Genomic DNA, 18,053 nt, shown 5'->3' with positions numbered 1-18,053 from the left:
TCCTCTTCATTTGCAATATTTGTAAGGGATTGCAAATAATTAATTTTAAAGTTATTATAAAAATATGAACTTTATCATATCACCAGTGATAGACCTTTGTTGGAGCTGCAAACTTAAATATAAGCCAAATGACCTCAACCTGTCTAAAGGAGAAGCACAGCCAATAGGAAAAGAGAAACAGCTTATTTACACACAGGTAGATGAAACTATGATATATTATATCAGCTAAAAGCATATATAAATTAACATTTTTACAGTTTCTGTTTAAAAAGGGGAATATCACATCAGAATTTAATACACTCAAAATACTCCAACATGCAGTCTCAACATAGTCAGGCCAGTATTAAAAATCTAGATTGTTTAATGCACTCTTAATCACACATTTGTTGCTGAACTATTACTTAAGATCTCTTTTCAATCGGCAACAAATAGATAAGTATCTTTAAATATCTTCATTAAGGGCCTAGTGTGTAATGCTTATCAGTACATATATCAACACTGGAAGATTTAAAAGAGATTCAGCAGATGGGCTGTAGGCACAACTACATTTTAGGTAAGTGATGCGTTTTCATGATCTTGATGAAAGTGGAATTACTTGGAATAAGCAGAAAAGAAAGCCTAACTTTAAACAAAAAATTGTTAAATTGAGTTTTGGATTTACATCATACATTAAACACCATCCTAAGGTTGCTCCCTTTTTAAAACTAGCTACTGTTCTTAACCAGATTACATCTACTATGATAATGCGTGATTGGGAGTTAGCCACAGGAGACAGGTTCACTTTCCACATCATTTGGTCTCTGCTTTACTTATATTCTAAATTACAGAAGGTCAGATAATGTTTGATATTCATACACCCTGCACAGCACAAGAAAAGTGCAAAACCCCCTCTTCCCTCATGAAACTCTGGCAACTTACAGGCTAATTGGCTGTGGGTGAATTCGATACACATTAATTCTTTTTATAACAGAACAAGCCATCACTCCAACAAATATTAAAATCCTGAAAACACTCAGATAAGGACAAATATGTAAGAAAAAAACAGCCCCACATGCCATCAACTATGCCATCAATAATACAAAATATTTTACACCACTTGCACCTGAGTTGAAGAGTGGAAAAGAGAGGGAGACTCTGTCAGTGCAAGAGAATGATTCATGTGACCACTTTGTCTTAATTACTCAGAACAAGCAGTTTGTTGCTGTTTAGTGAAGAACAAAGATATCAGCGTCCCCTGACAGAAAAATAAATAGCCATCATGGTGGTGAAGATGATGATGACTGCCAGCACAACGATCAAAATCCGGTTTTGGATGATCCTGGAAAAAAGCAGAAGAGACAAAAAAATTGCAGTGAATAAAACAAAATAAATCAAAACATCAGAATAGATATAAAAATTATAAAATGAAGTTACAAAAGAACTGGAGAAAAGACATATCGCCACAATTCAATATTCCCTCTACTATTTTGTGTATCTTGACTATTTTTTACTTATCCCAATTTCCAGTGCTTTCAACCATATATTTATGTGGCTATTAAATCTAACTTTTGTATTCAAGAAAGAAGAAGAACTTTCTGAATTATACATAAATTTATATACGTATTAGAATAAATTAAATAAATTATATTCCAATTTATTAACCTTCTAAGAGCAAATGAAAAATAATAGTGTTGAGTCAATGCAATCCAAGCAGGGTGGTCTGTAATAGTAAATATCTTTATATTTTTAAAAATAATTCTGAAATCTTCAGTAGTTTTAATCTGAAAAGAAACAATTTATTAATTTTCAAGGGATTTTACTATTAAGGAACAAGATTTCAAGGAAACACATGTCAATGAGACACTCACTTGTACTAAAATACCAAGGGAAAAGTACAAAAGATAGTTTTGAAGAAAAGGATGATATAAAGAAGCAAGTGTCAAACTGTGAAGCTTATGTTGTAAAAGCATCTCTTGTCTCTGTAGCATACCTTTACTTATGGTAATAGGCAATGTTACATTTCTGTGTAGTATGAAAAAAATGAAGATTAGTGAAAATAAAAAGATGCCAGAAGTAGAAAGTCCTAATATTTTTCCACTATTTTTGGGGAGAAATTCCTGCTTCTAAAATCAGCCAACACATCACTTCAGATTTTTCCTAAAATTAATAGATCAATCAAAATTACTAAATCAAGAAACAGTAGCATTTTAGGCATTTTACGGGAGGATTTTGGATTGTAAGAATTCACTGTTTGTTATTCCATTTTCACAGAGAAGGAAGAATATTTTCACAGGCTCTTCATAAATAGGGACTTTTGCAAAATATACTTGTACATGAAGGTTATAATCAGAATTGAAGAGGTATAGCAAAAAAATCCCAACAACGAAGTGCAATAAAAGCACCCCAAGTTATATATTTTTTCTCATGCTTCTGCAAAACAAAACAAAACAAAGTCTGCAAGAAGCAACAATGGTATGAAGAGGTAAAACTGTGTTTTGTGAAACATCAAACCAAGTACAACTTGAAGACAGGGAGTGTAATGTGTTAAAATGAGCATATTTCACGCAGTGAAAGAGCGAAGAAACTCCAGAGAGCAGAGGGGAGTTTTTCTTGGTAAATGTTTTTCATTTGGATGCGGGTGGATATACATATAAATTATACTGGAAAGTGTAAAGAAAAATGCAGTTTTAACCAACTCCAGCTCTCTCCTTGCTTACCCCCCACCTAAAGGAAAAGCAGTAAATGGATGGATGAAAACTGTCACATCAGACAGACACCCTCCCCTGTGACACTCTAAAAGGACTAGCTCTCTATCCTCCTGACAGGTTACAAAATGATCACATTTGCTGACACGTCTTCCGCAAAACTGCTTTAGTGTTTGTGTCCACTTTCCTAGCAGGAGATGAATGGGCTGCTTTGTCCTCATTTATCACTTAAAGCTGAACTAAGATCTGTCTCGTTTATTTTTCCCTTCCTCACTAGAAAGGCTCAACCACAGCATTAATTCTTTCGCGATGACAGCTAATTCAAACTTAACAGGCAATATTTACTCTGCCAAAAGGATGAGGAGGAGGGAGGGATGTTTCTCACTCTTTTTTTCCCTAAAAAAAAAAGTGTAGCAGGCTAACAAAATAAAGCTAATTAAGGGCTTTTGGTTCTTGTTGGTTTGCACTTCAATTTAACACCTGAACTTACAAGCTTCTCTTTTGTGGTGGGGTGTGACATTCTCTGCCAAGCACCTGATAACAAACGATTTGCCCAGGCAAATGCATGAAAACCAGAATATATATTTACTCACTCGCCCTCATCACTCCTGAAAGGACACTGAGCAAAATTGAAACTCAGCAGTGAAATAGATTAAAAGCATGAAAACTCTTAAAACATTCAGCCTTAAGTAATACACAGTGCAGCTGGCTTGACAACCATTTTATTTGTGGGATGTGGGCCCCAAGGCATCCATAATGCTAATTTACAAAGGATTAACTGTGAGTGAAACTCGCTTAATCTAACACATAGTTAGGCAAAGGCATACATAACATACTGAGTGCTTAAATCAACTCCTCCTATCTCTGGCCCACCGAAAAAAATTATTCCATCGTCTGAGAAGCAAAACTAAAGAAAAATAAAAAAGAAGCATGAAGTCCCCCAAATGCTTTATTTTTAATACCCTGTCAGTACACACCTGATTGCAAGATTATTTAATCAGTGTCCATGTCTCTAAAATCCTTTTCAAGAAAACACTGAGTGAGGCAAGCCACCACCTGTATCTGCTAATTGAAGGTTCACTTACGGTGTGAATATAGGAAATACATATCAAAGTTCAATTTCTAGGAATCTGAATTAGTCTGCACAGTGCAGCAAAAGAATATCATATTAAAAGGAACAAATTAATCATGAAATAGGATGGATGTTATCAACAGATTCCTACACTGAAGCATTATATACTTTTAATATTCAAGCCCACAGTTAAAGATTAATTTTATATCTTTAAAAAAAGAATAACATTGAGTTTTACTGTTTTCCTTTCAAGTGAGCAAGTAAAATTAAGCTAACTGCATACTGTCCAAAGGATGGGGCTGGGAGGAGAATGACAGAGCTGTTTGGCAGCAGCAGGACAGTCCCAAGGAGGACTCAGTGGTGCCTGTTGAAATCCGAGTCTGGGAGCTGCTGCTAAGACAGAGAACACAAGTTCTGGGTGTCAGCACATTTCAGATCTCAAAGTCAACAGGCAAGGACGACCCTTTAGAGTAAAGAAAAAAGGAAAGGGGGTTTTGAGTGATCCAAGACAGTCAAGCCAGCTCACAGTTGTAGAACAATGGTTGGCATTGGCAGGACCCATCTGTAGGGAAGCCTATAGTACTGTCACAGCCAGACACTGCCAGTGGGTATTGCTCTAGGCAAAGCATCAAGGAATTTAAGTGGGGGAGGGAGTGATAATACCAAAGGAGAAGAAAATGGGGCCTAACGCTAGCTACAAAAAAATCCCAAAGGCTAACATGCTCACAAGAAGCAGATGATACTCTTTTATCTCTATTACACCTTAAATTCAACAAAATCTGGTGAATGAGGAAGCCCAGATTTTTCTTTGAAAATGCAAAGCATGTTTACAGGGTAAATAATTTAGGAAAGAATATATACTTGAAAGAAGACACCCATTGAAACATCCATGGCTAAAATGCCTGAAGGCAAAAACTTGTGCATTTGCATGCTGCATTTTATTAAGTTAGCACACTGTAGCTTTAAAAGAATGCATGGCCAAATTAAGAGGAATGTGTGACTGAAACATCAAGGATTCCTCAAGTTTACATTATGAATCACAGTGCTGTTGATATGAGATGATTTAACCATTTAGTTGATGCAGCTAAGGCACTGAGTTCACACCAAGTTCTGTTTGAGCCCTGTGCGGGAGCTCCTTAACAGCCAGTGTCTACAGTTCCTTTCATACTCCAGGCTCTAGGAGCACAAGGGCTCATTCTACTTTGAGTTAGAAGAGACAAAAAATCTGTGCTTTTAAACCAGGCTCCATCTAGTTTATTATGAACAGCAGCCTGAAATATTTGGGTGCAAAACCACACAGAAACCGTAACTAAAGCAGATGCAGGGGTAACGTTAACTGACGCACTGGAGGCGCACTCTGGACTAACACTGCAGAAAGCACATCCCTCTCCTCTCGAGTTTCCTTCTGCTCCACCTTTCCAGATGCCTGACCCTTTATCCTGGCTTCTGGTCACAGTCCCTAATCTCCAACCACTGCTGTGCTGGAGGGTGCCTCCAGCCAGTGCCAAATTCAGGACGCCATCCGCTTTTGAGGATCACCTCCCTGCTGCACAGGGCAACCACCCCTCTGCAGAAGAGATCCCACATGCACTACCAAACACTGATGTTCCTGGAAAATCCGTTCCCCTCACTGCTGCCCTGGCAGAAATTGTGCTGCCTTTCCACATTTCAAACCCCCAAAGGATTCGCGCCTGTCCGTAGCTTCACACACACACGCACACAATGGGTCTAACTCTGTTTGTGCCATGTTTAGATCTGCTCCGTATAAACACAAAGCAGCTCCCAAATAAGCTTTTGCAAACCTTACATTAAGGATGCCAACCGTGTTTAAACCTTTTTTTGAAACTGCATTCATTAGCAGGGGAGTGCACGACATCTATATGGGTTCAGCCTGATGTCTTGCACATGTCTTAGTGCCTGATTGACCAGCATTGAATAATGATGCCTTGCCATTAAGCACTGATGGTACAATAACAATTGTCATGAAAATCAGCAATCACGGTAACATGTTAACAAAATGCAGGATATAAACGAGCCGGTGCAGACTCTGGGTGCATAAAGAGTATGTCCTTAACTTGAGGACTACAAATAAAATACTGCAAAAAATTTCCTACAGAAGCTCAACTCTGACACTGATACAAATTAAAAAAAACCCAAACCAAAACCAAACAAATGGCTTGGGGGATCAGTTAGCACACATTCATTACAACACAGGGCTTTATTCTTAAAGGAGGCATCTTGAAAAATAGTGTCCTCAAGACCACAGACTGATTGATGACAGAGCACTGTCCAACAGTGTTTCACTGTAATATGTATTTATGATTTAACTAGAAGTGATTCCTATCAGTTTACTGGACAGAAAGGCTTGCTCTGTATACAAATCACATCTTAAATGGTCACTCTGAATACTTGGCTATTGCATTTTTTGTGTCCTTTTATTTATGATTGGCAGTTTTTGCTAACATGAAAGAAAATCGGTGCATGCAAATCAGTGGCAAGAGATTTTTAAGTGTCCAATATTCATGTGCAAATCAGCAGATTCAAACAAACACTAAGTGTGGGTCTAGTCAAATAGGCAAAAACATACCAGGCAAAATTAAATGTGCATTTAAAGTAATATAGCTATAGTCACATAGCTTCTGGACAGACACAATTATTACTATATATAAGGACATCCTTGTTACGATGAGTTTTCAAATGGAAGCACTAAACCTCACACAGGGGAATAAAATGTTATGATTGGTAAAGCAAAGCCTTAGATACATAATGATAAATCTCAAGTTCAGGGTGTCTGGGGGCTGTTCAATCATTCACATCTTCAGGTTTAAGAATGCTTTTCTTAAATAAAAGCAACTGAAAAGAATGAGACAGGCTGTGGCAAAAACATAAAGACATGGCAACCTACTGTAATAAAAGAGTAAGAGAACATTGCCTAGCAGAATTACAGCTGGCTGGAAGTATCTGACTTGAGACATTTTTCATCATTAACGACTGAAATTAGCAAACAGAAATACCAGTGAAAAAAAATATCTGCACAACTTACATATGACTCCTTGAGCCTCTTCTAGCTGACCATGGGAAAAGTGAGGAATTTGGAAAACACTCAAGGTTTTTTCCTCTTCCCCACCACAGACTCTGAAAATATGTCTATGCCTTTATGTTCTCAAGCCATAAGATCTAATTACATTGTAATTGACATTGTATATTTAGATGTGAAAAGGCTTTGGGGGTGGTGGAGAGGTGATGGGACCCCCTCATGGCTTACGGGGACAAAAAGATCACACTTCCTGAGGTCCACCTTCAGTCTGCAGACTGTTCCTAGCAGAACCTCTTCCATGTTCCCTGAATTCCTTGCCAAAGGTGCCTCTTTGTAAGAACTTGGGAAAAAATAAAAATTGCTCAAAACAGAGCAGATAACAAAATGAAGCCCTCAAAAACAGAGGGCTGGTGATTAAGAAAGGATGGGCTTTTTCTAGCTGATTTTCTAGCAGTATTTATTGAAAGAGTCAGGCCATACAGGACACCTACGATTTTCTTGATAGGACAGAGGAATTGTGCAGTACTGTGTCCTCTAGCTTTAAAGTTCAGTCTTAAGGACTGGGGCTGTCTACTTGTAATAACATGGATACCAATCTCTAGTTATAATATTACACTCAAACCACATCAATGTGTTTCCACCTGGGCCCTGAATGAAAGAATGAGTCATGTAATAACAGGTGCAGGGAAGTAGTCACACTATCCCACTTTAAACATCTAAATTATATCTAGCTAATCTCTCTCAGCTCCCTGTATATAAGCTCAAGTCCTGCTCTGAACTGCCCTCTCTTTCTCCTGACCAGCAGTGCTGGTCAGCTAGGTTACGTGCCTACAACATAGGAATGAATATCTCTAAAAGCTTGAAAATGAGGCTCAGGCAAGAAAACTTGCTAGCTCTGAAGGCAAAATCATACAGAAAGGGGCTAGCATATTGTGAAGTGTGTGTAATCTCCCATCAATCAGAAATATTGCAGAGATGAAACTCACCAGTGAAGCAGAAGATGCTAATCAATGATTAGCCAGTAAGGACCTTGATCCATCATCTCTTTTTAATGGATCCTATATTTGCACATTAATTTTTGACCAGAAGCAAATATACTTTGCCTTTGACAGTTTTTCTGAAGGAGTAAAAGAATGGATATCCCTCTCTTGGCTGAATACCTGCTGAAACACATTGGCCTTCCTTGACTCAACTATGTTTTTACCTTGCTGTGTCACCTTCTGGCAACCTTCCCATAGATTAAAATGTAAAATTATTTTGATTATATCTTATAGCTAAAATACTTATGGAGAGATTTAATTAATAATAGAAATCTTGCAACACATTCCAAATGAACAGCATTGGAGTATAGTGTTATTTGGTAGCCATCAGGGTTATCATGGCTTGCATGGGCTTTCTCTCAAGGAGCTGGCAGTCTCAGGAAATGAAAATTGTACCCAAGTGATTAGTGGGGTGTGTGTGGGGAGGGAGAGGGGACTGGCCTGGGAAGGAGACAGATCTACAGGAATGATTAGAAATCAAACATGGTAACTGAGAAATCCTGATTAAGGACCCCATAGATGTGGAACTGAAGGTCAAAACACAAAATTGAAGGGTGCTGAAAATCTTGTACTAGCCAGATTTTATTAATTGCTTATTTTAAAAACACATGAGAAGGCATTTCTGAAGGATGGGAAGTATCCTTCTGCTCCTGAGGCATGGAACTTTTCTCTACATGGTTTTGATGCAACTTCAGCTTTCTGCCATCTCCATGTCCACTCCTTCCACAGAGGGAATCCATCAGGTTATGACTGTCACTAGGAGGCACAGTGGGGCTTCTGGGGCCACACAAATCCACTCACCAAAACGGGAGAGGGACTAGCTCATTTCATTCAAAGCACAGGCAACACCAGATCCCTTTGGCAAGTCTAAGAGATGATCACATGCACAGTGGCAACTGCAAGTGGAAGGAGTCAAGGTTGTCTTAATCTCCAACCAGCCTTTCTCAGGGTACTGAAGTATCAAGAAGAACAAATCACACATTTAGTCACCTGAGCATGACTAAGAACCATAGGCCTCAGCAAACATTACAAGAGCTTTAGCAAGAGCTCAGAGGGAGGGTGGATAGCCCAGCTGTTGGTGCAATGGCATTCTTCAGCACGTAGGGTACATGAAACCCTGGTCCCCAAACAGTTAATAGGAAAAAAAAAGCCCCAACCCCCTCGTCAGCACTCAAAGCTAAAGCAATTATTTCTCCAGCAGAAGAAATGTATGCAAGCTATAAAATGACAAGAACGTACAAGATCTCATATTGGCTTTTATGATAAATATAGTTAAATTTACATTCTGTGCAATTTAAAGAAAACAAAAATGTCAAAAGTCTGCATCTTATCAACTTCCATAATCATTAGAAGCCACTAAAAGATGTATCTTAAACAGATGAAAGGGAGTAATGTCTTTCACCCTGCCTCAATTTAATTAATGACTAATCTACAGGTTTTAGGTGTGACAAAGCTGGAGACTGGACACACACACTTTTCTTGCATTATTTTCTTCTGATTACACAATATTTGACTGGGCATCTTTTTGTATGGCAAGTTTCCTACAATTGTCTTAACAATGTTGACCTCTTTTGTAAAAACCTGAAGGCATCTGCAGCAATTGTTCCTGAAGATCTGCTATCCAAAATGTTACCATTTCATGGCACTTCTTGAATGATAGAATAGAATTTTTTTTGGTATATATTCATTTTTTTTCAAATGCTATAAAAGAAAGGAAAACAATCATGGCTAAGGCCATTTGTGAGATGGCATTAAAAGAGCCTACTCTGAGACAGATAAAAATAATGAGAATCTTTCTGTCAAGAAGGATTTAGAAAATATCACGAGCATTATTAAAATTTAATTTTTTACTGTGCTTTTTGGTTCCCCCTTTTCCAGTGATAATGAGCAGGACTGCACACCTCCACAATGCTAGCACTTGTTTTGAGCAATAAATTCAGCCTTCCAGTCTGAAGACATTTCAGACAACAATTTTGACTGCTATAGGCTTATTTTTCAACCTTTTCTGTGCTTTGAGTCTTCCTATAAAAACCAGTTCATAAGCTAATTTTCCACAAGGCCAGTGGAACAAATAAAAATCAATTTTTGCCCAACCGGTTCAGAGAAAACCTGGGAACAGTGAAGACAGAACAGTGAAAAATAAAAAGAATCGATGTATTCACAAATGGTTTACCTGATAGAGAACTATCAAATTAGTTGTCAGGAGATACTTGCCACTATGAAAGTATTTTCTTTTCAGCATGTTACAGTATTTCTATTAGGGGAGCAGAGAAGCCTCTACTTTGTCATGACCTCAGACCCCTCAGTTTAACAACCACGTCCGAGCTTCCAAATATTCGGTAAAACCACAGGGCACAAAGTCACAGTGCAAGAGCCCCTCGCAGGTCTTGCAACCAGAGGGACCTGCAAGCCCAACTGGCTTAGGGTGGGTGTAAGTCTTCATGATCTCCTGGAAGGCACAGAGATTCCTGCCTCATAGAAGGCAGGGAGACATTCATGACCTCAGGCCAACCTTGTCAAGAGGAATTTGGTCCATCAAGAGAGGGAAAAAATTGTAAAAAACACTGCCCAGACTCCCCTCCTCTGTTAAAACCCCAAGTGTTAAGGAGCACACTGAAGACTAAGCAGTTTAATCTCTTGGACAGCAGAACACAAATTTCTCCAAAGATGGGAATCCCATTTGTAGACTTCAAAACTTTCAGAATCTCAAGGACAACGCAGGGCACAGGCTTTAATATCATGGCCCAATCCATTTCATCATCTTCTCTACTAATTGGGCAAGTGTTCCCAAAACTGCCATACTGAGAAGGGATGGGATAGGTGCACACATCTGTATGTCTGCAGCTACAAAAATTGTCTGGAAAATTGATTGAAAAACAGAATCTGCTTTTTAATACAAATTAACCATCACTGCTGTGGAAATAAAATAAATTTATAATTTACAAGCTTAAATATTAAGGAAGCTATTTTTAAGTACCTATAATCTTCACTCTGGTATGTAGCATTTTATACACTCCTTTATTTTTATGAGTTGGCATTAGAATGTGACTCATTTTAACAGAAAAAAAAAGGATTAACTGTATTACTCAGAAGTAAAGCTCCATATTACCTATTTAAAATATTGTAACACACCACAGAGACATCATTTCTAGGGCCAAACAAAACATTACTCAATGAAGAAATGGCATGAGATATAAAATATTCAGCAGAGGAAGGGTATTTGGAGGTAAGCAGTTTCACTGCCAATAAACAGCATCATAATAAATAGTGCACATGTAGGAAAAAAAAGTATACCTGTTCTTCGCTATTTGAGATGTAACACCTTAGTGGGGGAAACTAATAAAGATACTACTCTTCCACTAAGCACATGCAGGGAAAAACTAGAACCACCACACATTTTGATTCTGAATCTCTTACAACTGATGCTAATTTGCTTATGATATCTGCCTGATTTAGAGCTAATCTTCTGTAAATTAACTCCTAATGCTGTCTGAAATAATCCTCTTAATGCTGGTCTGTCTTGAGTACTTTATATCAAACACCATGAAATGCACAAGCATACCCAAGGCATTCAGCAGCTGTAGTGCTGTTGGCTGCACAAGAGTATTTGCTGTGCCATGAAGGCACAGAGCTGTGGGGCCCTGGGGCAGCTTGGGGACTGCTCTGGTTGTCCCCTTGGAAAGGGACAGCAAGCCAGAGCCGTGTCCCACCACCTCCTGGCCACCAGAGAGAAGAGGAGGCTCTTTGTCTCCTGACAAAACGGTGCAGGGGGGTACAGCTCCATGCTCCTGAGCTCCCACCTCCAGCAGCACATGATAATGAGAAAAAGTAAAACGCTCAGGCTTTGAGATTTCCCAGCAATGAGATCTGTGTTAAACAGCACTAATTATCAGCTGGAAGCCTAATCTGATAACGGGTTTGAGAAGACAGAGACAGACCATTTTGTTTCTTCAGTGGAGGAAAATATTTTTAAGGGTGTTGCTTCAGCATCGGCTGGCTTAATAATTATTGTCAGTGTGCTTATAACCCTGTATTCAAACATATATTTTCTTCTGCTAAATCCACTTCAACAATTTTCTCCCCAGCATTAATTTAATGATAGAGCCAAAAACCTAATTGATTTTGGTGAGAAATGCAATAGAAACACATAATTTTCTTGGGTTTTGAAACGTAAATGGCAGCCACAACTTTGACTGAATAGACTTCTTTATGTTTTAACAGACAGTTTATTGGCCCAGACTCCTACATATAAAAAGCACAATTCCAAAAGCAATACATTTTTAATTGAAAAATTCATGTATTTTTACTATGTACAGGTAACTTTGTCAGGTAAAGGGCTTTTAAAACAATTTTAATTAATGGAATATTGTTTAGAAATTGTATTCTCACCAAAGCAAGTACTTATAGGAGGGTATCAAAAGGAAAAAAATCTATTCTTTAAATCATACTTTATTGGAACTTGTTTTTTTAATATATTAAAGAACAGATAAAGCATAGTGATCACTGAGCTGTATGTGTCCAACAGCCCTTCAAGAGACTTGTGGAAATGTATAAAACAAGCAGTGATACAATCCTTTGCCAAACACTGTCATAAATTTTTTATTTGGCAGCTAACATTCTCACTAGCTTTCTTGGCAGCAATTGGGACCTTTAGCAAGAAAGGTGCAGGAGAAAAATACCTTGTTTAGAGATGTTTTCAACACTTTCTGGGATTTTTCAGAACTTCTGCCTGCAGCATATTTTACAACCACAGTCTCCAGTCACCTGATGAGTGGGTGGTGGTTTTAAACTTTTTTTTTTTAATATAGACAGCCTACTACTTCCCTCTGGCCTTCAGCCTAGGATGTGAGCGTGTGGAATGGGGCTGTGTGTTCCACAGAGATACAAATGGTTGCTCCTCTCTGTCTAGACAAAAAAACTTGAAAATAATATCAGAATGTACCTTTCATTGCTCCTGATACTATCTGTATCTTATTCCCGGGTGACAGAGATAAATGAAAGGCAAACATATGCTGATTACTTTTGCATTTTTCTCAGGAGATATCTGCAGAAGAGCTGGTCACAGGTGCAGCTGCCCCGGCCAGCCAGTGGGAGAAACAGAATTGGGAAATAGATTTCTGTGCCCAGGTCCAGAGGGTTTTTTTTTGTTTGCTTGTTTGTTTTCCTTTAATATACTGAACTTAACATCTGATGCATCACGTTCCTCCATGAGCCCAGAAGTGCTGATGTATATGTTGATGTATGTACCAATTCACTTATGGAAAATATAGTCTACATTTTGATATTTCATCATTTCAGAATAAAATGAAGATGAACCTACTTTACATTTCAGCAACTGCCTCCGAAACTTTCACAGCATTAAGATACATTTCAGTTCTTCACATGAACAGAAAGGAAACAGTCTTCCACAGATGTGGACAAGAAAAACACCTTATCTGCCTCAAATGAGAAAGGCTGGAATTTAGTTTTAGACAGCAAACGTTGCTTAAAACACAGGCCTAATTAAAGTAGTGCTGTTACAATTATAAACACAAACGAAAAGGCTGCCCCACAGCCCGTGGTCCAGTTTTGCCCGTCGTGTTTACCTGGGGCATCACCCCTCGAGAACGTTTCAGAGCCCACACAGACATCTAGTGGCGGGTGAAAACACTGCACGGTGGCACCGCCACCGGGCACAGCTCCACGGGCACCTGAAGCCGTGCCAGGGCTGAGGTGAGCTAACTTTGCTACGACTATGGTCGGGCAACCAAACAGGGGAAGATGTGCTCCCTTTGTGCCATCCCAGCAGTCATGGAGAGACAGCTGCTCTCGTGGCAACTCTGGCTTCCCAAATTTACATTATTATTGATTCTCTTCAATTAAATCAGAACTCTTTTTGTCTTTCTGAGTACCTTTAAATGCCTCTCTCCTTGCTATGATTTTATTTTACTTAAAAACTGCAAAGGCTAGTTATGTAGCATCATTTGAGAGTTTCTGTGAGCATGGCTATGTGCAATGCAGCTGACTGGAACACACCGGGGCAATGAGACTTCACAGACAGCAAAAAACACACACGATGAGAAAGTCCAGTCAATAATAAATTCTAAATGGTTGGAGGAGGAATATGACTTGCTCCACAGTCCACATCAATCAATGGAAAGATGCCTAAAACTTCAGTGGGGTTTGAGTCCCACATCTGCAAAGGAGATCAAGTGCCACAGCTCTGCACAGAGCTGTAAGAGCTCAGTGCCCTGATTCTGCTCTGTTACACCATTTAAAATCAAGCAGTACTCAGTGGTGTCATAACCCTGTACATCTGTGTCAGACCCTGTGTTGCAAGGACAGACTCAATGCCAAGAATGCAAAACAGATGTTGCTTTCCTAATGTTTTCTTGTTGTCCTTTAAGTTGTCTTCATGGGGTTCTGTTTTCATTTTGGGGAGCAAAACAGGTCGACAGGACTTTTCAGAGGGCAGACTGGAGGAATGCTTCTGCATCTTCCTTTTTACTTTGTGTGCATGTGTGAATATGCAGAGGCTTTGAGTTACAACTGGGAAAAATCTCCTTTTTTTTTTTTTAAGCTTCATTTGAGCTATGCTTAGTTCCCTTGGGGCAAAAGGAAAGGTAGCTATTTGTGGATGGGAAAAAGAGCTTTTGTGAACAGCAAAACTGCATCACCAAACGGCTTAAGAAAAAGATTTTTTGAAGTTATTTTTTACTACTACTTTAAGAGGAAACAGGGATAAATATATCTTTTTTGCATGTTGACTCATTAACAAATTTAGCAATAAACACCTTGCAATTAAGTCCACTAGTTTACTGCTGTCCAGAAGTTTCTCAATACTCTGCACAGAAGGTTTTGGAAAACACATAACTAAGAAATGGTGAAGGCAAATCCCAACAGCTTGCTCAAGCAAATCTGGCCAAGGCTTAAATTCACTTCTGAACACTGAAATTCGAGATGCTGTATCAAATAAGCAGCTCTTTTTCCCTGAAGAGAAGAAACTGGGTGTAGCTAACCTAGTGCATAATAGGTTTATTCTCATTCACAAAACAGGAATTACTTTATGGCCCCAAAGTAAAACTAGCAGAGAAATATACTGGCAGATTTGCTGCAGATGTGTGTTGTGACACGTATGCAGGGAATCTGCTATTAATCACACGCTAAGATTTTAATATTATGTAGGGTAATGCAGGCAAGCATTATGGTGGAGGTTCTGGATGCATAACAGCCTAACCCACAAATGGGACTTTTAAATTTAACTCATTTGAGCTCACTCTCACACTACACCAGTTGAATTCCCTGGTTCATCCCCCCACTCTCCACCACATACATTTATTTCAATATCTATTGTGCCTTTCTTTTTGTGCTTGTCCTCCGCTTCTTTTCTTGAGACACGACAGTTGTTGGGGAAAGTGCAGCTTTTCAATTCTCCTGTTTGCCAGACTATGACAGGAATGTTCTTGTTAGAGGGGCTGTTTGTGAGACCCCTGGACATGTACCCAGCACAGGAAACAGTCTGGCTCAAATGCTGGAAAAGCCATTCTTCACCTGAATCTTTCAAAATTTGTGTCTGAACATAACTAGAACCTATGTATCCATACCCGGGCTGAGATTACTACGGACAATTATACCGTGGAAATGCATTATTCTGACAAAGCAATCAATCACGTTATTTCTCACAATTTCAGTTCACCCCTAAAATTTTCCCTACCTCCAAAGCCAGCTGGATATTATATTACTGAAGCTGTTGAAAGGGTGTAACACTAACCATGAAGCCAAAGGCCACTAAAACTATGCAATGCATAAATTTTTATTGTTTGCTCAGCATTGAAATCTCATTAGGGCTCATAACTCATCGGCGCACTGCAAACATTTGCATCTGCTGATCATGAGAACTTGGACGGAATGTACACCTTTGGCTAATTTACTTGTTATGTTTTTAGATGAGACTGTGTTGCTTTTTATTTTCTTTTAAAAAGTCCTTATGCAGTTGTGAGTCAAATGTCCACTTTTTAAACTGAATACATGAAAACTTTCATTTGCAGTTTCTCAAGGTTGTTCTGTTGCTAGCAATGTTCATGATCATCATTTTACAAAAGCTTCATTTAACTTAGTATTCAGGGTAGTCATTGTTTGAAAACTGTGCCCCATAGAGCATTTCACTTCATTCATCCTTTCTGTTTTATGCAGCCACATTTTAATTAGATTAAAATTTGTCCTCCAATTAGCTTTCATTAAAGTTTATAGATTACAGGAAAAATCTCCACTGAGTTGTGCTTCAAAACTGTGCCTTAAGTTTAAAATGAAATAACTGTGCAAATGAAGCTATTATGAAGATTATTACTATGCAAAAAACATCAGTCGCTTCTTGGTTTACTTATACATTTAACTCTGTAATTCATTTTGCCAACTTCAATACCTCTGTGTTCTCTAGAGTAGTCATCATAATAATACCTTACAGTTACAGGATACCTTTCATTACCAAGGATCCTTAGGGGCCTGATTCTGCATACCAGTACTCCTGCTGAAGTCCCTGAAAGTATTTGAGCAAGTGCTCCTTGCTGCATGTGAACCAGAACCCAGGCACAGGTCAAATCCTGCTTCCAGATACCCACGTAGCGTTACTGCTGATCTGCGCAGCTCAGAATGCAAACCAGATATGAACATCATGTAAAAAGTCCTTCTGGCTGAGATGTGGCAGCTGTTTAATGGTGCATGGTTACAGGACTCACCTCTGTAAATGAGGGTGCGAGGACAGATACTTCCCCCACAGTTAAAATTGCAGAGAAAGCTGAGAATGTAATTATCCAAAGAGGAAGTGACTCTGTAGGACACTGGGGCTGGGGCTGCATCTCTGCTGTCACTCACGTCTTCAGATGTGACATTGCCAAGTATCAGATGCCCAGTCACTAATATCTCCTGCACATGCAAATCTACTATGTGCTGAAGGCAATATAAAGTTTACAGTTCACCAGGCTTATCCTACAATCAGACATTTACTCTAGAGCAACCTCTTGGTGGAACACAAGGGACTCCATGTCGGAGCAGGGCACCACAGAAATGGATCTGTTTGCAGGAAATTCTCTCCCAATAGCAAGAGCTATAAATATATACATATAATTAAAACTAAAGAGAGAGAGATGCAGCCAACATCTTAAAACTAAAAATAGAGACACTTGGGTTACAAAAACAGGGACCTGCCTTTGCTCTAGCAACGTTTTTGATAGGAGAAACACAGTAGAAAACAACTACTTTACTACAAATGAGATGTAGATTGTTAGTATGGGAGAATTATTTCAGCAAAATGCAGGAGTGTAAAGTGTTCCCTATTTTTCATGTACTTATTGGTTGAAGAACCACTAATAAATCTTCACATCCCTGTGGTAACTAGTGTTATTCCCCCTGAGCAGCTGGCAAAAGTAAAGTTTAAGGGTGTCAAAGGCTAGAGGGGAATTTATAGTTTAAATGCTCTGACTCAAGCCAAGACCACGTTTCCAAGATGCAAAGCAAACAACAGCAATACTAATTTTAGGAGTCATGCTCAAATCTGTCCCTTCCTCCACCTGTACTTCTCCTCCTGGTGTTCACTTCTGCCATCTCCTTACAGCATGCCAACCTCACTTGTGCTGACTCAACAGCTTGTGGGTACATGTGATGAATCAGACCAAGGAATTGATTCAGGACAGAAAAAGAAAGAGAAAAATTAGAAGAGTGGAGAGGTGAGGAGAGATATTTTGCACTAGATGAATTCAGTCTGAAGACATTCACAGGAAAACAGAAGTACCCATGTAAACAAGAAAGCAGATGGACATATCATAGGGGCAAGAATGAATATTTTTGTAGTATTTCTGTTGCTGATGTTGATGGTTTTGTACCAGAGGATTGAAGTCCAAACCATTCCAAAATAATTAAATTTTTGTGTTTTAACTCTTTTAAAACTCTTCTTCTGTTTACCTCCCTTTGCCTGCTTTGCTCTGGGGAAGAGCATAGTTACTCCTCACTACCTTAGCTCAACAAATTTGCATAAGGAAATTCAGAAACTGCAAGTATTTGACTTTCCACAATCAAGACCTGAAACACCAAGCTTGCCTTCTCAGTTACACTGTCTGTATTTCAGAAATTCTGCTCCATTTCCTCAATAGAATTGCCATGTTTCATAAAATACAGACAAACTACTCATGCTTTATGTCAAGGGTGCATTTACAAATAGTTTATAAAGGATTTAGATGATTAACCAT

General features: G+C 38.8%; 1 protein-coding gene across 4 annotated transcripts in view; it reads right to left on the bottom strand.

Moving 5' to 3' along the window:
• Positions 1 to 197: 197 nt before the first annotated feature.
• VTI1A (vesicle transport through interaction with t-SNAREs 1A) overlaps positions 198 to 18,053 on the bottom strand; it is a 256,745-nt gene continuing 238,889 nt past the window's right edge. For all 4 annotated transcript variants that reach the window (XM_064431322.1, XM_064431320.1, XM_064431323.1 and 1 more), the window contains one exon: positions 198 to 1,318. Coding sequence is in view for 2 of the 4 variants with exons in the window: in XM_064431320.1 (XP_064287390.1) it covers positions 1,225 to 1,318 (94 nt within the window). In the remaining 2 variants the exon portion in view is untranslated. The remainder of the gene's footprint in view (positions 1,319 to 18,053) is intronic.

The sequence above is a fragment of the Passer domesticus genome, chromosome 8 (genome assembly GCF_036417665.1).
Source record: "Passer domesticus isolate bPasDom1 chromosome 8, bPasDom1.hap1, whole genome shotgun sequence".
Classification (NCBI taxonomy): domain Eukaryota; kingdom Metazoa; phylum Chordata; class Aves; order Passeriformes; family Passeridae; genus Passer; species Passer domesticus.
Note: the sequence above shows the minus strand (reverse complement) of the source record. Positions and strands in the feature narration are given on the sequence as shown.